Source organism: Anoplophora glabripennis, unplaced genomic scaffold (assembly GCF_000390285.2).
Source record: "Anoplophora glabripennis isolate ALB-LARVAE unplaced genomic scaffold, Agla_2.0 scaffold147, whole genome shotgun sequence".
Lineage (NCBI taxonomy): Eukaryota > Metazoa > Arthropoda > Insecta > Coleoptera > Cerambycidae > Anoplophora > Anoplophora glabripennis.
In genome coordinates, this window is record NW_019416251.1 from 279,115 (window position 1) to 300,366 (window position 21,252).

General features: G+C 33.9%; 3 protein-coding genes across 4 annotated transcripts in view; 1 reads left to right on the plus strand and 2 right to left on the minus strand.

Annotated features, from left to right (window-relative positions):
- The window catches only part of LOC108909609 (cAMP-dependent protein kinase type I regulatory subunit), a 53,094-nt gene extending 47,960 nt beyond the window's left edge, over window positions 1-5,134 (minus strand). The window contains exon 1 of the mRNA XM_018713993.1: window positions 4,803-5,134. Within this exon, the coding sequence (XP_018569509.1) occupies window positions 4,803-4,967 (165 nt within the window). The 5' untranslated portion in view covers window positions 4,968-5,134. The remainder of the gene's footprint in view (window positions 1-4,802) is intronic.
- Window positions 5,135-5,790: 656 nt separating this feature from the next.
- On the plus strand, window positions 5,791-12,693 carry LOC108909597 (DNA replication ATP-dependent helicase/nuclease DNA2). Its single transcript, XM_018713979.1, has 17 exons — window positions 5,791-5,819; window positions 5,875-6,632; window positions 6,765-7,089; window positions 7,238-7,380; window positions 7,438-7,577; window positions 7,634-7,818; window positions 7,872-8,257; window positions 8,701-8,919; window positions 9,554-9,739; window positions 9,795-10,028; window positions 10,080-10,378; window positions 10,436-10,680; window positions 10,857-11,050; window positions 11,107-11,293; window positions 11,349-11,564; window positions 11,628-11,819; window positions 12,351-12,693. The coding sequence occupies exons 1-17, from the start codon at window positions 5,793-5,795 to the stop codon at window positions 12,552-12,554; spliced, it is 4,140 nt and encodes a 1,379-aa protein (XP_018569495.1). The 5' UTR covers window positions 5,791-5,792; the 3' UTR covers window positions 12,555-12,693.
- A 1,211-nt stretch (window positions 12,694-13,904) lies between these two features.
- LOC108909621 (putative uncharacterized protein DDB_G0282133) lies at window positions 13,905-20,754 on the minus strand. 2 transcript variants are annotated; one of them, XM_018714008.1, is made up of 4 exons: window positions 19,256-20,754; window positions 17,878-18,304; window positions 17,425-17,752; window positions 13,905-15,789 (listed from the first exon to the last, which is right to left on the minus strand). In XM_018714008.1, the coding sequence occupies exons 1-4, from the start codon at window positions 20,580-20,582 to the stop codon at window positions 15,292-15,294; spliced, it is 2,580 nt and encodes an 859-aa protein (XP_018569524.1). In that variant the 5' UTR covers window positions 20,583-20,754; the 3' UTR covers window positions 13,905-15,291. The 2 variants fall into 2 exon arrangements, with proteins under 2 accessions (XP_018569524.1, XP_018569525.1); XM_018714009.1 differs by lacking the exon at window positions 13,905-15,789 and adding an exon at window positions 16,397-17,339.
- Window positions 20,755-21,252: the final 498 nt, after the last annotated feature.

Sequence of the window (21,252 nt, forward strand, 5' to 3'; positions counted from 1 at the left end):
TGCTGCGCCCTTTCTCACCGATCCACCGTCTATCCTACACCATGCCCCCGAACAACCGAGGATGTCCTCTACGTCTACTTACCACGGGCAACGTGAGCATCATCGTGGGAGCACCGTCCACTCCTGATCTCCTCGACGTACGGCACGCACCGTCTTGCAATTAGCGCGTCGCGGCGTCCGGTAGCATCGACGGCACCCGAATGTCACAAGTTGCCTAGCGACGGCGCACCCCTAAGCATCCCGGCCGCCTCCCCGTGACGTCAAGCGAGGGGCGCCGGCAGGATAAGGTCCCGCGAGGGGGGGAGTGGGATCGGACTATCCGCCCGTTCGTGGGGAGGGAGTCGGGGGGGCGGGAGCGATGAAAAATTAATGCCGGATCCCAATCTGGCCCTTTTGTTGTTACGCGAGGGGGTGTGGGGGTTTAACAATTCGGAGGAAACGGGAAAAGTTGTGAAAAATTGTTTTTTTTGGCGTTTTGCTCCAAATTAAAAAATTGGGAAGACATGGTAAAAAAAATTATTAAAATATTTCACTTTCAATCAAAAAATCTTATTTTTTGCTTTCTTTAAAATTGTTTATTAACGATATTTTGCAAAAAATTTTCCTTTTACATTTTTTAAATAAGCCATTTCGATGAGAAATTCAATTCTCTACAAAATTTTTCCTATGAACTATACCGAAATTTTGCTTCGTTTTCGTGCTATATTCAAAAAAACTGCAAAGTGCACTTTCACCCCTATCTTCAATTTCAACCCTCTAATTTAATAGCACCCCGCGGTTCTTTCATTTTTAATGACCCTTCGAACAAGTCATGTGATAAAAATCCGAACCTCTATCCAATCAGCAATCCCAATATCTACAGCGTAAACGTAGGTAGCGGTTTGTCGTTGTTCGTTGTAAACGAATCATTAATATTGGCGACAACGCTAAGATTTTTAGACAGTGCGATGTTGGTTGCCTAAGCTTAGCAGTTATGTGACTTGTAAACATTTACGAAGGCTTAGTTTAATATGGTCCGTATCATCTTATATTCACCATAGAGTCCGTGATCGAGCGGTGTCTCAACCTTTCTTGGGACACCCTGTATATCTCGGAAACAACAATTTCCGCAATCAGACTAGGTTTAAACGATGAAAACAGTTATGAAAAGTAATTATCACTTTAACAATTGAACGTAAACATATTTATTTACTGTTTATGAAGGTGCTAATTTAATATGAGAGTTGTAGTGTACCAAACCTGACGAGAATAGCGGCAAATATCTACATGCGTTTCTAGTTAGTATTTTATATTGTCACGTACTATTATACGTCGAAATTATAGTAGTCGCGTTAAAATAGGTACCGTTTTTCAAAGACGCTAATCGTTAGTCAGTGTTTCAATTATTTAATATCAAGTTCTAATACTAGATACTACGAAGACTTTTATAACCGTCTATAAGAGCAATTTTTTTTATTATTATTTATTTTGTAAACCTAATCCAGGTGCATTATCACAGCTACTTATTACGCAGAGCAGACACCTACACATGCATATCCTACGTAAATATTTAGGATCAAATGTGTGAAAATCTGGGGGAATATCAAATCCCCGCACAAAAAAAAAGGAAATATCCAGCCACAGTTGTGGGAGTTAATTAACTACGACTGCTCCCTACTATTCAAGAAGATGTACGTGACAAAACTCCCATTGTAAGCTTTAACACACAATTTCCATTCGTAGGATACACCATTCGGTCCTTATACACTGTAAAATTCGCTGCGAAAAACGTATTTCCATGACCCACTTTCCGAGTCTTTCGTATGTGAATGACTTAGGAATTTTTTAACCAAATAACAGACTCTGCATTATTAATTACAATTACGGAATACCTACAAATGTTAAATTTGCGCAAATTAAACGCAAGGTACGGCAGAAGAGCTCTACGTCGTGTCATCATTTAACCTACGACCTTTCACATTTATTCCGTTTATAATTAGACGAGCGTTTCGCGAAAACGACCGTGCCGCAAAAATTTGGAATAAATTTTCCGATATATCCGGCCGTGGTATGCCGTTGTGACGTACGGTGGACTTCTCTGACCTTTTCCCCACCCCAGACGGACGAAGCATCCCCATCGTAATGAATTCGTAATTAAATGCCAAATTAGTTTCGGGGCAACTGAGAGGTAATAATTTGTCAGCAACCGAAACGGCTGGAAAATTAACACATGATTTGTAATCCTGTTACTTACCCTTACACCGAAGAAAAATAGTGGTTGGTTAGCCTAATTTAGAGTAGGAATGACAATATAGTCCAAGCCACTTACTTACACGATAATTTGCGAGTTAAAAGGATGAAAAAAGATCTAGTTTTCTTTATGTAAACTTCATAGGTCACTAGATATATTATAGATACACTTTTTCTTTTTTAATAATTTTGGAATTATAGCCATCGTTTTTTTTTGACAATCCTATTAAACTTCTTAAACTTCATTGTAATACTGAATAACAGTGAGTGTGATGGGGTAATTATAGTTTTCTTTTCAATTCAGTACAAATATTTATTTTCAAAATTATGTGTAAAAAAACAAGAACATACAAGCGGACCTTTATCGTCATTTTTTTTTAAAGATTTCTTGACTTAATTGTTATACACATAGATTTTTTGCCATATCTTCTTTATCTTTTGATAATTTTACACTTGAATTTAATATACTTGTTAATATTACTATTAATATAATGTACTTGAATTGTTGATCTGAAGTTTATCTATTTATGTTGTAACAATTGTAATTGTTATGTTGGCCAAAGCGGTAGGAAAATTAAAGCTAGCTGCTGGTTCAGCGATTGCTAAAGAGTAATTTTGAAAAATCTGTTTATTTATAGATACTTACTTAAAAAATACACAATCATACTTTTAATGTCGACAATAATTTTAAACTCTTACAGAAGTCTAAATTAGGCTCATGTTTGAAATTGAATATTTTGGAAAATTTGGAAATTTAAAAAAATTTAAATTGTGACGATTGCCTAAATTTAAAAGCTATGGTTGAATTCTCCATCACTTTTAATTTTATTCAGGTGTTATCCTACATCAGAATAGTCATTTAATTGAAATGTAGAGTATCAGAATGATTTATTATTTGTTCTCAATTTGTCACGGAATGAAAGAAAATTTACTGATATTTTCATTTTTACACAAAAATTATTTTATCATTTACTAGTAGTTTTATACAGACATTTTTTTTCAATGATTGTATTGTAAATATAACCGGAATATAAACATTAACTGATTTCAATGTATGAATGTAGTCGTTTAACTTTGTTTTTTTACACGTAACTTGGAAATATTTATTTTACTGTTTGTTTGTTTATATGTTAAAGTATCTTTTTCCCAGATGAATGCACAATATGTAAATTAAATTTAAAACTGAGGTCTAGTAACACGATATAGCAAAGTCCTACATTTTTTCTCATTACCGCCCAAAAAAAGAACATGAAAACATTTTGAATAACTATTTGTCTGATACTTTTGTTAACTACCTATAATTTAATACATGAACAAAAAAATTGCTTCATAACTTTATCGTGTTAAAAAATTTTGTAGGTAAGTACATAAAGTAAGTAAAACGAGACTATTTTCGTGTATGTTTAAATTTTTAAACTGTAAATTTCCACTGAGATAAGATAGGTAAGATAAAACAGAGCTTGATAAATCTGTACACTAACGAAAAATTTAAAAACAAATCTATATTGTGAATTTTTAAACATAATTTTAGATCAGAAATGGTGATAGTAATAAAAATCACAGAAAAGCTTACAATAATTAAGATTTCTTGTTTTTACTATCACTTACACAATAGAACTGGAAATCATGCCTATTATTTATGAATAGTTTAATCTATCTACAAAGTTATTTAGTTCATCTAGATAATTAGTGTCAAAAGAATAGAAATGTAATAATTTTATTACAGAAAAATAAAAATAAATACATAAGCTACAGTTACTTATTTACATCAGATTTTAAATAATTTCAAATTTATGCAGACTATAAAAGGATATTTGAAAATTTTACTATTTCATTTCTACGATCTCTACATATATAAGCGAGAAAATTTATAAAGAATAGCTCCATATCTTCTATATAAATTTAACACGTTTACATTCTTGGCAAACAATAAAGCAAAATATTTTGGCTTCGATGAAATCCTTCAAATATTCAAACCTCGATTCAAGGTATTTGAAAATATATAAGTGCATTTACTTTATAAAGATAAATAAGAATTATTATTTCTATTGTATTTAAATTTAAAATATGTATGTACTTTCATAAAGTGAAGAAAATGTTGTCGATTAAATTAGTGCTGATTAAACACAGATCTATTAATAGTGATAAAAGAAATATAATTTAAAAAAAATCATATTGATTAAAGAAATATTAGTTTCAAGAAAGTAAGTATCACGAAAGTTATTAAACTTTCGTCATAACAGTGTCAGACGTCTCTGTAGACATAGCTATATAATCTAAATAATATGTTCCGCACATTGATCCAGAATACAAACATGAAAAATATTAATTATTAAGTAAATAAAAGAAAAATTCAAGAAATATATCTTATGCTTATGAAAAATAACCTTAGAGATAGAAATCTCTCAATCTTTCTAAGTTTATGTTCAGGTATATGTTTCCAATGCCAATTCAAAATGCCATTTGAATGGAGTGACTACAAGATCATAAAAATATTCAAATATTTAGTTAAGGCAAACTTACGAAGCACATTCCTTGGTATTTTATTGAATGGTATATATGTATGCACTTACCCTTTCCAATTTCTGAAAGTGTTCTCTTAAAAACGAAATAGGATTAGATGGACGGCTTACACACAATTGAACTATACAGTCCTTAAGAATTTGTTGAATATTATGCGTTTGAACGTAGGCTTCGCACTCACGTAGAGCCTGTTCTTCATCCATGTTTGTTGCCATTTCTGTCAAGACACTAAATTCGAATGAACTTATTCCGAAAATTGCACGTATTTTCAAACTGACACTATGCAATTCCTATTTACACCTTAATGCCCGAGAGCTCAATTCTCAAATATAAAAAAAACAACACGACTTCTTGACAGTTCTATTTTCTATTTTTTTATTTGTTGCTTGTTGCTGTTAATAAAATAGGGAACTGTAATCAGCTGTAAAATGTTATTCAGAAGGTTTGTTAATTTGTCGTGAACTGTACAGTTAAATTACATGACTGTTTTTAAAAATCTGAATATGGATCTTTTATATTTTAATAATGAAATGAGAATTTAACATTTACAATTTAGAACAGAAACAACACATTACTGATGCAATAGCAATGAACCACAGAAGACCAGACCAATACAAATACAATCCACTTTGCTTTAAGGCAGTTCGTACGCATGCGTTTCTTGATTTTTAACATACAAAAATTAAATTGATGTTAAATTGGGTCAGTTTAGGGTTCTCTGTATGTAAAACATACAGAAATCATGTAAATTATAAAAATGATTCCATTAAATTTATCTTTGGTCCACTTCGCATAAGAAACGTGCATGAGGGTATCCTCGAAATATAGTGAATTTGGCTCTTTACTCTTGCTAGAATTGTACTTTTACTCTAATCTACCCAATTACTCCGTGAAGGAACAACAGATATAACGGATATTTACGTCTGTAAAATAAAATGGCGCGAAATGAAAAGAGGAGAGTCAAAAAAGTAACCTTCAAATTGGTGGGAAAACCTACAACTCGTGAAAAATCATTTATTATCAATTGAAAATTGTTGGAAATGAAAAAATCGGCAAAAAATGTACTGGTAAATTAGCTGTTTTAATTAAATATTAAAATAAATACCAATTTTAATTTTACAGGTAGTAAAAGGCCATATGAAAATTACTAACTTTTTTATTAAACAAGAAAAGTTGGATGTATCTTCTACCAGTACAGAAGATTTAAAAGATTGTAGAAAATCAGCTGTAGTGACTAAACGTAAGGGAGACGATATCAACACACTCAGTCCACCGCAAAAGAAAAAAAATATAATTTTTGAAAGAGAATTAACTCCAGATAGAAAACCCAGCATAAGTGAACAAGACAAAAATGCTAAACCTATTGCAAGTTCTTATAATTCAGTTATATCTGTCAAAAGCCCGGAACAACTATTGTCTGCTGAGGCTCTAATCGAATATTACACACCCGAAAAGAAATTTGAGAGATTTATGGACAAAATAAAAAGTCCTGCAAAGAAGATGTTGTTCAATGAAGATACTATTGAAAAATCTAAAGAAAACCATACATTAGTTTCTAAAGTTGATGAAATTATTGAAAATAAAGTAAATCGAAAATCGACTCCAAAAAAACGGACTCCAAAGGAAAGTAACAACTCGGCAAATGCAAACCAAAGCAATTTAACAGGAAAAACTCCAATTAAAACCAAAAAGACACCTAAGAAGTTATTTGATAAATCTCCAAATAATGTGAATGAATTTAATGTACAAATAATAGAGAGTTTTGTAAAAATAACTCCAAGCAAAAGTCAAAAAAATGATCCAGAAGTGGAATTTGTTAGTTGTAGTGAAAAGAAACAAAGTTCGATTTTAAAATATATTTCACCTACAGCTTCTGCCAAGTAAGTTTAGTATAAATTTATTCAAGTATTATTTATTATGCCTAGTCTTAAGCAAAGGGAGTACCGGGGTAGGCAAAATTTGCTTGAGAATATTCAAAATTATGTACGTTGTAAAGTCTTTTATCTTTATAGATCTTTAGAAGCCAAACATCGGAATGAATTGACACCTACAAAAAGTCACGCAAATGTTTGTAATGGTTCCCAAAGTCCAAGCACAAAAGTAAAGATAAAATTAAACTTTTCAGACTGTATAAATGAAAAACCGTCTTCATCAAAACAGGCAAAAATAAGTGATTCGAAAGTCCGTAAAGGAAATAATAAATCTCTGAAATTGAATGCAAAAGAGGTCTCCCCTGAAAAATGTAATAATCTTGATAAAGGACAAGAGAATAACGTAAATATTCCGAATTGGGAATTTAGTTTTAGCGACGAATGGAATGAGGAAATGTTAATACCCGTAAGTGAAAATAGAGGCAGTATTTCTTAGGTTCAGAAGACCAGAATCTATTAATTTTTTCAAAGTAGATAATAACTTGTTTTTGTGTTATACAATTTATGCAAAATAAAAGAATCTATTTGTTGTACAAATATTTTTTTTTATGTAGTCCCAACTTGAATATAAACTGGATCTGAGGGAATCTCAACACTGCAAAATAATGAATATAAATGCATTTCCAACAAAAAATGTAATAACTTTAAAATCAACTAAAAACGGTGAGCAAGCTCTTTGCAACTTGGAAGGATTTTGGTAAGATTTCTCTTTTATAATATATTTGAAATGACATTCCTATATTTAATTGTTAAGGATGCATTCTCAGCTGAACATCGGGGATACCCTTCACATATCGGCTAAAAAACTAAATGAAGTTGAATGGATTGTTAATAACGACTATGGTTTGGTTGTATATGAGCCCGATTTTCTGATTTCTGCAACAAGCGTAGTCAGTGAGTATCGCACCAGTTTTGTTTTTTTTTGTCGTACCAGTATGTATAATCTGTAGATACACTGTGGTGTAAGAGAAAGAGCGTATTGAGTGATTGCTTCCACGGTTTCGACCCTGCCAACAAAGCCATGCTTGTGGGAAGTCTGGTACACAGTTTATTGCAACACGTTTTGAAAAATAAGATTCATAACCAGGAAGAAATCGAGAAGATTGCAAAGGATCTCCTCAAAAATCGTAACACTGTAAGTTCTAAATTTTTGTGAATACCTTATTACTGTAAACGTGTCGTTTCCAGATTTCAAGTATATATGACTGTGATTTAACGATAGAACTAATCGAAGAAGAACTAATGAAATATGTTCCGAAGATCGTGTCTTTTATACATATGTACGTCAAAGATATACAAACGAAAAGGCAGCCGAATCTCAAGCGTAACAAGGAAGACTGGAAGGGTACAATTAACAGCATAGACGACATAGAAGAAAATATCTGGTGCCCTGAGCTGGGGATTAAAGGAAAAGTAGACGTAAGTGTGAGAACCGACCACAGTTTGATGCCCCTCGAAGTAAAAACCGGGAGAGCCTCGGTTTCTTTGGAACACCGAGGACAAGTTTTGATGTACATTATGATGATGAATAAATTGGGCTACGAAGTTCCTTCTGGGCTGCTGCTGTATCTCAAGTAAGACAGTTTCTTTAATTTTAAGGGTTTTGTGACATTTGGTGACGAAATCAGTAAATTCATTGGCAGATATGGTTTGGCAACAACCGTTTAACACATTTAAATATTATCAGCTATATTTTTTATGTTCGTTTTATTATGTATTTTTCAAGTTTTATATAGTTTTATTCGTATTTTTTTTTAATTACTAGGACGTATAGTGTGTATGTTTCAATGAGGGACGTGTTTATAGAAAGGCTACATATAACCTTTAGCAACATAAATTTGTTTTTCAAAATTCAGAATTTTTGTAAAATGTTTCTTCATTAAATTATCTGATTAGAAAGTCATATAATGTTGCAGAATGTAAACTTAAACTTAAGAAATTAGAGTCGAGAAAAATTGTTGCTTCTGTAATAATTATAATGTACGTAAAATAATAAAAATTCTTACTTTTTTCGAAGGGATGGGGTATTAAGAGAAATTCCACCCACACAGAAAGAAAAGAGGGATATAATAATAATGAGGAATGAATTGGCTTATTATTTGACTAGAAAGCCAAAAATAGTGGAAGACGACAAAATTAAAAGGAAAAGACTTGTTCCGCCTGATCTACCGGAGCCCATCAACCACACGAGTTGTGCGAAATGCCCTTACAATGTCATTTGCACAGCCTTTGCCAAGTAAGCGTTCCTACAGTATCTAAATTGACACATAATTTGAATACACTGTGATAGATTATTTATCGTGAGAATATTGAAAAGGGTGAGAGGTTCAGAAAAAAAGCTGTATTATTAAGGGACTATTGATATAACATAGATCTCGGACATTTTTTTAGTTTTGTGATATATCTCGAGTAAACCCAATTTTTCGATTTTCCCTTTTTTATTTTATTTTTATCGTTTCGTACTTTTTCTGTACGTTTTTATGGAAACGTTAGTTTTACTGTTTTGAATCCACACTCTAGGTGGTGACTTTATTGAAGAACGAAAATAGTAAGAAACGTTTAGGTTCAATTGGAATAAATTTGTGATTTGTTCAGCTCAGGTCGCATCGCTCGACGGGGTGCATGGAAATCTAGTGAAAGATATAACTACTCAAAGTTTCATTGAAAAAGTCAATGTGACAGTCATTAAAAATGAATCTGCTATTTTCAACGGTATTTTTACCAGCAAATGGTGAAACGCCGATGATAACAACTTTTTTCTAATTCTGACTACCCTGCGTCTAAACCATTTTTAATATAACTTGAAGACGGTGCATAATTTACAATCGAAAAATGTTTTTCTGTCGCAAAATTTTCAACTGGTTTTTCAGATACAATAATGAGGATATTTCATCGATGAAAACATTAAAAAATATACAGGATGAAGTTTTCTTTTACTTGGACGAATCACACCTCAACTACTTCATACACTGGGTGTCCTTGTTAGCACTCGAGTCTAACACAAAAAAGGGCTCGAAGGATCTCAGAGAAATATACACTTTGCCTCCAGAGGAAAGGTACGACAAAATCGAATACTAATTAAAAAAATGTAACTTATTTTCTATATTTTAGGGAAAGTAATGGAAAATGCATCATAAACTTAAAAGTGTCGCACATCGGAAAAGAATGCAATGGTGTAATCGAGCATACTTTTGTAAGGATTCATGACGAACCAGGCTACAACTTCTTTTCTCACGGAATAAAGGAAAGCAATTACGTCGTCGTTAGCGTTGCGAGTAGGCCTGCGATATCGGCAGGCTTCGTGACAGATATAACGCCAAACTCCATCACTGTAACGCTAGACAGGTAAGCGAATTGATATTAAAACGTTCTCGAAACTTACTCTACTTTTTTTAGGGACTTAAATAAAAAATATCGAGACCAGACCTTTTATATAGACAGTTACGATTCCAGTTCTATACAGTCTTTCAATCTGACGAGCTTAACGTTGTTGTTGGGGTTAACAGATAGAGCGGAAAAGTTGAGGAGAATAGTAGTGGACAAGATACCTCCGACGTTCAAGTCTCGTCTGCCTAAAGTGATCGGGTCCAAGGGAAAAGCGATATTAAGGAGGCTGAACGTAGTCCAACAGAGAGCCGTGTTGAAGGCTATAGCCGCCAACGACTATTTCCTCATCGAAGGGATGCCCGGCACAGGTAAAGAAATATGTCTTTTTTCGCTTTCCCAACGTTTGATTTGCGACGTCTTTACAGGAAAAACCGCCACTATAGTGGCCTTGATCCAGTTACTAGTGGAACTAGGTAAGTCTGTCCTTATAACGAGCCACACTCACTCAGCTGTCGACAATGTGTGTACACGGCTCGTCAGTTATGGCGTCAAACTGTTAAGGTTAGGTTCCGAGTCGAGGATACATCCCAGTTTGAAAGACCATTCGGAGTATTGGCTTACGAAAGACTGTACTACGCCAGAACAGCTTGCGGAAGTTTATAACAGCGCGGTAAGTGGTATATTATTTTAAATCTTGCACGGCGAACTATTATTAAGGCTTTTCCTACATTTTTTCATATTTAATAACGGTTTAAATTGTTTCAATTGCAAGTTTGGGGTCAAATCATATTCGACGTTGCGAAAAATGTGAATTTTCAGTAGTTTTTGTAAAAACACCCCTTTCAGCAAGTCGTAGCCGTGACGTGCTTAGGATCTGGTCATCCGATACTGTCGAAACGAGTTATGGACATTTGTATCGTAGACGAGAGCACCCAAGTGGTCCAGAGTTCCGTTATTAGACCTCTTCATTCAGCAAACACTTTCATACTGATAGGAGATCCGAATCAGCTGCCGGCTGTCATTAGAAGCAGGGACGCGATGTGAGTTTTTTTCGTATTAAGAGCAAGCTTAAATTTAATTCTATGTTTATTTCTAGTGAAATGGGAATGTCCGAAAGTTTATTCGAAAGGCTGTACAGCAAAGAAGCGGCGATAGCCTTAAATTTAAATTACCGGATGAACGCGACTATAACGGCCTTAGCGAATCACGTCACGTATCGCGGAGAGCTTAAAATCGGTAACGATAGTGTTGCCAATGCGAGTTTGAAACTGCCCGAACCAGAGGTATTATAAGAAACAAATTCCCTTCAAAGATTCTACGTGTCACTCTTTTTTTCAGGCCCTAGAATTGACGTCCGATCGTTGGTTAGTAAAAGCTTTGGATGAATCCATGGAAAACGCCGTACAGTTCTTGGATACCGGACCGGTGTGGAATTTTCAGCACGTCGTTCCTTGGCGTACACATAAAAGTACCGATGAAAATGGTGAAGGTCAGAGCTGTGCAAACGTTTACGAGGCAGCGGTGGTTTTCCATTTAGTGAAGGCTTTGTTGAAGGTAAATCGTTACTAAAACCTTGGTATTAGGTATAAAATATCGGCAATTTGATTTTTTTTTTAGGCGGGGATTCAGTCGCACGACATAGGGGTAATCGCTACGTTTAGGGCTCAAGTCGCACAAATATCTCTTCTACTACAAACAGACAGTGTCGACATTAGTACCGTTGATCAGTTTCAGGGTAAAGATAAAAATGTGATAATTTATTCCAGTTCGAAATCGAGGGATGTTTCTGTTCCTAAAGTCACTAATAAGGTAAGACGTTTAATGTCCAATGTGTAACGATTTCTGAAAAATGAAGATATGCTTTCTCGTCTAAATGTAAGAATATTTTGTTTGTCCTTGGAAATCTCGTTTCTGAGAATTTTTTCTAGTGAAAATTCCATTTTTAAACTATTTATATTGCGGGACTACTACTCTGCGGACTATAGCGCTGTCTAGTATTTAATTACGAAAATATTATTTTTAACTTATTTTAAAGATACATTCAGGTAAATTTACAACTATTTAAATGATTTTAGGAAATAGGTCAATATTGTGTACTCGATACAATGTTAAAAACAAATTTTTTCACTTTAAATGCTACTTTATATATGTTTTGTTTAAATATCTTCATTTATTGGAGGTATAGGAAACATTTTTAGATAACTTGTACCATAAATGTGCTTCATTTTTGACATCAAGTATAACAAGAAATTTTGAGATTACGTCTGTCTCTCGGAAGATAAACAATCTTCTTTTCTTCAGTTTTTAATGTTGTATAAAAATATATTTCCTGTTTTTTAGTACGAAATATTGGAAGACAAACGAAGACTGACGGTAGCTATAACGAGGGCGAAACATAAATTAATAATCGTTGGGGATGTTTCGACACTCGAAGGCTACTCAACCTTTAAACAAATCTTGCCCTACGTCGAAGCGAATCTGATAAGACTGCCCGAAACTGCCGACTTTAGTTGGGACAAAATATTAGATAATGTTAAGATTTGAAAGGGTAAGCAACGTTTAGAACAATTTTTAATTTTTTATTTCGTGCAAATGCGTATGTCAAAATGTGCCTTTGTTTTATTCGTGTTAAGTATTTTTATTTAGTACTGTATGTTTTGTAAAGCGAATCACGTGATTTTTAATAAACTTGTCCAAAATAACTGTTTTTTCTTGTAAATTGTTCTCTTGCATCTGAAATAAACTAAAAATATTTGGGCAGTCAACATATTTCGGCAAATGTTTTTCCTGAAAAGTGGTGTCTATAATAAATTACAATTGCCTGATTCACACCAAATTCCTCATTGCTGCACTGCACTGCTGGGTAATTTGTCAACCACTTGTCAACAGCTCAGATTTATTGCCGAGTGGCCCAATGCAGCTGTGTTTGTATTTTGTTTGCCCGCGCTCGCATTCTTCAACTGGGCGTATACATCTCTACCACCTCCAAGTTTAGTTCGACCAGACCTGTATGTGGGTATGGCTAAATAAATACGGGAACAAGATTTTCAAATATTTCAATGCCGAATTGCTGCGTCAAAGAAAGACTATACATATTATTAATTGTACCATGTAAATATTTTGTTTTTTTTTGCTTTTATTTGCAGTATTTTGAATAATTTAGGGTCAACGAATTTATCAAATCAACTGACCGTCGAAATACGGCGATTAAAAAAATCATTTAAAAAGACTTTAAAACGGAAAAAATGCCTATAAGAGACTTTTATCTAGGTCGAATTTAGTTTACTGGCTGGACAGTCCATCACCATTCGTCAACTTGGCTTTAATTTTTGGCACACCCTGTATGTCAAATGTGGGAATTTCAGAAATGATTTTCAACGTTAACTTGAATTGAAAATCATCGAAATGTAGGCAATTTATTTAAATTTGCCGCCTTGAAGTAGGTTGGCAGTGTAGTTGGTAGCACTGAGCTTAGTTAAGGCTTGTCCGGTAGAGGCACGGTCCGTAAAGAGTCCTTTTTTACGGACCGTGCGGTAGAAATGTTTAGTTCCGTGTTCTGATTGGTAGAAGTTTTGTTGTTGCTCAAAGATAGGGATGTTCTGTGGTCAAAGTGTCAAAGAATGACCTTGGTTGTAGAATTATGTTTAATATATGAAAATTTAAAAAAGCAGTGTAAGTTCAATTACCGAATACCAGCCAACATCCCAAATAGACGCCCACAGAAAGTATAAAAAAAATTGCCACATAGAAAGTTTATATAAAAAAATTATTGGAACTATATTTTTTTATGCTAATTGAGTGACGGTCTCTGGAACCGTTTTCAAAAGTTTCATTATCTTCAATCGTATTCAAGAAAAGTGCATGTGTCATTCACTCCATACATTAAAACACAAATAAAATAGGTAATATTTATTAATCTAAAAAAAAATCGTACATATATCGATATTAGTTATAATGTAAATATAAACAAAGCAAGGTAAGGCTGAAAGTATATCTAAGCTATATCTATAATCCCATAAAGCATCCTGATTTTGACGGGAAATTCAAAATACACGTCTAAACAAACTGCCTCATTACTATTTTATAAAAAGTGCACTTTTCTGTATAGATCGAGAAGGTTTTTAGAGAAGCTGCGAAAATGTTCATCCTTAAAGGCGAATTTCCTGATTTTGAAAGTTTTATATTTACTTAATAAGATATATTGGAATTATTGTTAATAAACAGTTTCTCATTCCTCGGCACTACAAGATATATATAAAGATAAATATTTTATCCCCACAGAATACAGGCCGAGTCAAAATTAACTCCCTATTCGTGAACGGCGAACTCTGCAAAACAACATAACAAACGCCGTTCTCTAAAGTAGATGCTTTTTTTTTTAATTTTTTCCTAATTTGACGGAGAACTAACATCTCCATCAAGTACAATTTTATGTGAATACGAAAAGCCAGTTGCATGCAAATTTCATAAAAAACTTTATAAAAAAAAAATATGTCGCCGTGTAAAGCACAAATTGTGGCATATTTGAAATTTTCAATGGTTTTCAAACTGTTGGATATACTCGTATCTCTGAAACGCATCTTTCCAGAAGAAAAAAAGATTTCAATTTTCTACTGCCGTTACCGGTTTTGGAGGCATTTTATACTCGTTTGTACTCACTGCGAACTGAGAATATTTCCATCCGTCATTATACGAGTGCAAATAAGTAGAAAAAGTTGATCAAACATCATTTTTCTGTAAAATTTGCAGCTGTATTGATTATTTTTTACGATTTATACCAACTTAACTGCATTCGAAAGAATATCAGCTGTAATATAGGTCTCTAAATATTGTTTCATGGAACTATTTTCAGTTTACTAGAATCTAACATTTGAATAAAATCTTAAAAAATATCTAATATAACGTTTAATAACTCGAACACACCAAAATAACTGAAACCGCAGCAGAAAATTGAAACCTGTTTTTCCCTGAAACAATGCATTTTTAGCGACAATCCGCAAGTTTCTACTTTACACAGTCACAAAACATTTTATATTTACATGAAATTGTACTAAAAAAAAGTTAATTCTGGACAATGAAGATCTTTGAACTATTTGTTCATAAGAACTTGTTTCATTTTATTGTTTTAAGGCTGCGGAAGGAATTTTGACTTGCCCTTTCGAAAAACTTAAAAAACTAACTTAAGTTATTTACCTACAAATTGATTATTAAAAACATTCCGTAATGTATCTATCGCTATTTTCATGAGTTCCTCTGGTAGAAAAATATGAATAAAGCCCTATTAAGAGTCTCGATAGGAAATAGGCATCTTATCCAGCAAGTCGGACCAGCAAACATATATATCGACTTTACTCAGATAATTCTTCAGAAGACTTAAAATTTTCTCCATTAGCAAATCATCATTATCATCTTTAATAGCCTGTATACCTACGTATACATATTTATCTTTCCTGTTACTCTTATTGATCTGTGAAATGCACTTGAATAAGCTTGAAAAGCTGAAGGGATCCTTGCTGGTCTTTCTAACAATGCATCCATATAATATGTAGTATTTACATTTGTCTTCGTATCTTATAACATCTCCCAACTGTTTCGGCGAACGTCTGAACTGGTCGAGGAAGAAAAATTTTTTCTGTAGTTGTTCCATTTCCTTCGATATATGCCCGTCCTCCGAAGATAGATACATTATGATCGTTTCTGATTCGATATCGGCAATGGACTTTTCTACGTTTACTACCTTGCACGTATAATTTAGGGATTTATCAGGAGATTCTTCGCTCTGTGGGGAAAAGGAGACAGCCTTACGTTAGTTAAATTTGATGGGCGATAGAATGAACAATATGATGGCCAAAGGATTGCAAAGTGATTACGGAAAATATTGTGTTTGATTAAAACATGCCGTTATATAAATAGTCCAACCAAAGTACACTTGGAGAAAAAAAAAGTGGAAATGGTAAAGGTATAAACCTATAAAAAATAAATGCATGAGCAGGGTTGAAAAGTTGTGAAAAATTGTATCATTGGGATTTCTGGCGAAAGTTGACGCCAAACAAAAAAATATCCAATACAAAAGTTGTAGACCATGCAAAAATCTATAACTTTTGTAGAAGTCACTTTTTAAGATAACCTCAAAATTTCCGAGAAAAATGCGAAAAACAGATTTTTTTTCTGATTTTTTATTTATTTCTCATTTCCGCAAAAATAATTTAATTTTTACGAAACTAGGTGAAAGTATACCTTTCTGTGTCTTTTTCCAGTCTGAAACATTTTTTTTTTTCGAAGAAAAATCATCGTACAGAGTTCTGCCGGTGATCATTTTTTTGTTTTGACATATACTTTTTGATGAAATAAAAAAATCTGTAATCACAGTTGAAAAACATGCTCAAAAATGAAAAAAAAATTAAAAATGACTTGAACGGTTCAGAATTTCGCAATGTTTGTTTTGGTTTTATTCGAACTTAGTATATTTTTGTAATGCGTTCTGGTTTTCAAATAACTCCGGATAGTTCCGAATCGTTCAGAATTTTGTCTATTGTGTTTATAGTTCTGCAATGATTCTGGACTGTTCAGAAATAGAGAACCAAAGCAAAGCTATAATTAGAGGTCTTGTTACATATTTTCTATCAATCAACATATACATTTTTTATTCCGCATGTGCTTTCCTCGTAGCCGTTACAAATCACTTGCCAGTTTGTTTCGAAAACTTTTAAACTGATTGGAAAATCTGCTATAGCGACTACACTAGGAAGACCACTTAATTACACAAGTCCGTTACCCCGCAACAGAGCTACTTAAGCAAATTTTGCTTGCTAGCGATCACGAGCCACAAGTCAAATGCGTTTAATATAAAAATGTTTTTTCACATCCAACCTGGCAAATATGCTACAAACAGCGTTAACAAACGTATTTAGTCCTTTACGTTTACAATAAGAACAAACAAATTGGAATTCGACGATCTAATATTCGGTTCGTAAGGCACTCACACTAACAACAGATACATTACAGGTTACAATTTGGCAGTGAGTAGGTACAAGTCACTTATGATGAAGTTGGACGCTAAACCTGACCCCCACCACAAATATTACTGTTGTAAATGATCTAAAATAATTGTAAATATTTTCTACAATGAAAAGTATCTACTTCATCATAAACGACGATCGGTATTCCCTTATTTTTAGGTGCAGTATTACCAGTAGATATATTTGGACAACAATCTATGACAAAAATTAATACAAGTAGGAATTATTTTTTCTTTTTCTTTGTTTTTGACTTCTTTGACTTATCGGCATGGGTGGTCGTTTGCAACTTTTGTTTAGTTTGTCCATAATTCTGCAACAATGTGACGTTACAGACCGTAATCAAAAGTTAAACAAGACTTGGCGTATTCACTTATGTCAACGAATGAAAAACTCACCTGTTGGAAATTGCAGACGGTAATTTTCACGTCTACGTCTCTGAACAGAAACTCGATCATGTGCTTCACCCGGTCCCATTCCAGCCTGTCCAGGCCGCATCCCAGTCGGGGAATTGCCAGTTTTTTCACGTCGTTCTCCCTAATATGGTTCCTCATCTTTTGCAACGAAGACCAGAACTTTTCGTAGGTCGGTTTTCCGGTCGACTCACGTTTAGTGATCAGGTAATAAATGTACCTAGTCCCTTCTTTACCTTCATCCTCCAACACTGCAAGACCACCCTGTTTCTGTCTCTGATCCAAGAGGCACTCCATCTGCTTGAACTCCCTCCTAAAATGGGAATACATTTTTAAAGTTAAAATTTTCCTTTGAACAAATATAAATTTCAGTGAATCGTCTTATCTTAAATATGTACTACTGACAAAACTGATACAAGATCTTTAATAATTACTTACTTGAAAGTAACGGCAATACCGCTTCCCATCCTCATATCTTCAGCGACGCAATGGCCCAAGGAATAATCTTTTGGCATTTCAAACAAATCCTGTTGAATTTCCTCCACTCTCACGAATATGACTTTCTCATTCCTCCTCTCCTCCTCAAGAAACATTTTGTATTCCTTGTCGGTGCTCTCAGAACGTTTGTCGAAGATATTTCTGTTCCTTGGGCTTTCTTTGTTCCAGTCGTCTTTATTTCCCTCGCTGAATCTCTTTGTAGTATCCTGACGATGCGAGGGCATAGCAGGCAAGCTTTTCCTATTATTGCTTCTCCAGTTGTCAGTACGTTTATTTTTTTCAGGAAAATTGTTTTCAAATAAATCAACTGCGGCATGTGGTGTGTATTTGAATGAATCGTTCTGTGTATGTTCCAACCAATTATTACCTGCTTCAAAAGATAGATTATATAATCTATTCAGTGACTCTTGGCCAACGAGAATATACAATTGTATATACTCTTTGTCTTGGCATTATCTGTTGTGATACGATCTATCTACATTATGAAGAATTTTTGGTTTCTAACTAAGAAAACAATTGACATAAACTGTTCGTATTGAATTAAAGATATTTTGAATAATTTATTTTGTCAAAATTATGACACTATTAAAATCATGTCTGGTTTTACCTCAATAAAAAAATCACCTGAATTAAATTTTGAAATATTAAACGACATATGACAATTCATGAAATATGCTTTTTGTTTAAGATTAAATTCAAGTAAAAAAAGAAATAATGATTAACAGAAATTTTTTTGGACTATCAATGATTAAATTAGGTATAACTAAAAAATGGTTCATTTTTCAAATAAAGTGAAAGATGCTTCATTCTTAGAAACAATATTACTTGCTGCATACCTATTCATTTTTGCCTTTAATTAATTATATAATTAGCCCAATTTTCATCTAAGTAAATGTGATATTTTCTAAACTTAAACATCCCCTATCTCACAAACGTTTGCTTATTATAGTTTTTGGTCGAAAATAACTCAAAGAAATAACCAACTGAAGTTATGACACACTTTTTTTACCAAAAAACAAAAAAAACTGATAGCTAATCTCTGCAAATAACAAAAATTCGTCTTGTACGTATTTGATAAAGTACTCACATTATTGTTTCAGGGTTCTTGTAAGTATGTACTTCACAATATATTTTACAATTTCTAGACGTAAACATAATAAATAAGAAATAAGCTGAAGTCGTCAAAACATGTATGTTAGGTATACTAGAATAACAATAAACTTTGCTTTACTTTTAGAAATAGTACTTGGGAAATGAAAACATTAAGGTGATGAAGGAAATTATAAGTTTCTAATAAAAACCATTAAATGTTACTGACCTGCGTCGCTCGACTTTGTTTCTGAAAAATGTTGGGTTGACTGTATTACTGTATGCTGATTATTGGAATAACCGTCAGCTTCTGCATCCCAATCCTCATCTTCCGGTACTAAATTCGTTCCACTATTACTATCTGTATTTATATTGCCAGGGTTAATAATTTCCGTTTCCGCAAAATTTTGACTTGAATGATGTTCTGTATGTTGATTATTGGAATTCTGATCATCCCAGCATTGAGCTTCCCAATTCTTATTTCCCGGTGGTGGATACTGTCCGATGTTCCTCTCTTTATTTGTATCAACAGGTTTATCCCAGATTCCGGATACCGGTTTCTGTGTTTCAGGTACATTTGGATTTAGTGGTGTTTCAAAGTTTGATAAGTCTTCAAGGGGTGCAGAGTTTTTGTAATTTGCACTTTTGTCTTTCAAATATTTGCCTTGATTGGCTGTTTCATTTCTTTTATCGTACCTGTTTGAATATTGACGAGTATTATTACCTCTTCTGCCTTCATACTGGGTACCACTGCTGTGAAAAGATTCACCATCGCCCAGATTGGCTGAGTCATTTCTTTTATCGTACCTGCATGAATATTGACGGGTATTAATACCTCTTCTGTGATCATACTGGAAAGATTCACCATCACACGGATCCTTAGTTTTTTGTTGTGATTGTTGTACATTATAATTAGTATTATTTACATTGGTTCGACGATCATAACCAGTTCCCTGAGGTCTCCTCCTGGTGGACGTATCGGCATCATATGTTTCCTTGTAAAAGTTTGACGAATCCTGGTATGGGGTTCCCTTACCGCCCCCTCGTTTTGCATTATTAAAACTTTTTCTGTAATTTCTATATTCATTATTACCCCTGCTTTCAAATTGAGTAGAATTTTTATTGAACGAATCTTCAGAGTGAGAGCTCACAGATAAATTTTGAATTCCATTTTTGACTTTTTCCGGCTCATGGTTTCCATAACTTATTTCATTTTCACATTTTGAAATGTTCTGTTTATTATCTTTAATAGTCGGAAATTCATCTAAAACACTTTCATCCAATGGTCCACATAATTTGGTAGAGGTATCAGTACTTTCGTCTCCTTTAGTACTATTAGAAGTCGTTGATACATCAGCAGACGATTCAATATCACTTGTAAGTGTCACAGAATATTTTTCTATTGGAGTGGTATCATCATTTCTATTGCTTTTAATATTTTTAGGATTTTTATTGCTGGTCTTACTTGTCGCCTTATCACTATCAGATTGTGATGGCAAATTGTTTGAATCAAAAGCTACAAATTTTTTTCTGCCTTTGCCTTTATTTTTACCCATTTTAAAGCACTAACTTAACCTACAACGTCGCTAAAATAAGATTTATTTTTAGTTCTTACTTTCTCGGGAACGCGAATACGAACAAAAATATGCACACACACCAAAAAATATGCTAACATAAGCTAAATATTCCGGATCCGGATACTGATGACGGGGAACCCCCAAACTAACGTTCCTTTTGGTAAAATAATAAATTCCATCTCATTCTATCAGTCACAGTGAAGGCCAATGATGTTTTTAATAAATGGATTGTGTTGTGATTAGTATAAGCGTCAAATATCCAACACCGATTTCGATTTTCTAAGGTCCAACAGCCAATGGCGTAATTAAAAAACTGTTGATTTTTGAAACTTGAAAGTCCAAGCTGGTTAACTTCTTTGTCAATCTTGGATCACATACCTAGGATACAGGATAGGGAGGATACACTCTAAATTTATTTAACCGCCATTATTCCATGGCTAGAAATTGGCCTCAATGATTTGGGATCGAGGAGGATTATCCCTCTTTATCCTGCCTCATCTCGTGTAGGCCTGGACAGCCTTCGTAGGTGGGCCCCATCCGTCGTCTACCCCGACCGCAATTGCGGCCGGTGTAGGCGCTTTGTGGGACCTCCTTTTGTCCTGGCTGGGCCCCGCCGGCTAGGGCCCTTTCTTCTGACGCTTTTCTTGCT

Bases quoted from the DNA above. Each gene is read 5' to 3' on its own strand.
- LOC108909597 (XM_018713979.1), top strand. From the start codon at position 5,793: ATGAAAAAATCGGCAAAAAATGTACTG. The intron at 7,090-7,237 runs GTAAGTGAAAAT...TTTTTTATGTAG, and splicing joins ATGAGGAAATGTTAATACCC to TCCCAACTTGAATATAAACT. The intron at 9,740-9,794 runs GTACGACAAAAT...TCTATATTTTAG, and splicing joins ACTTTGCCTCCAGAGGAAAG to GGAAAGTAATGGAAAATGCA.
- LOC108909621 (XM_018714008.1), bottom strand. From the start codon at position 20,582: ATGGGTAAAAATAAAGGCAAAGGCAGAAAAAAATTTGTAGCTTTTGAT. The intron at 17,753-17,877 runs GTAAGTAATTAT...TTCCCATTTTAG, and splicing joins GGTATTGCCGTTACTTTCAA to GAGGGAGTTCAAGCAGATGG. The intron at 15,790-17,424 runs GTGAGTTTTTCA...TTTTCCCCACAG, and splicing joins CCGTCTGCAATTTCCAACAG to AGCGAAGAATCTCCTGATAA.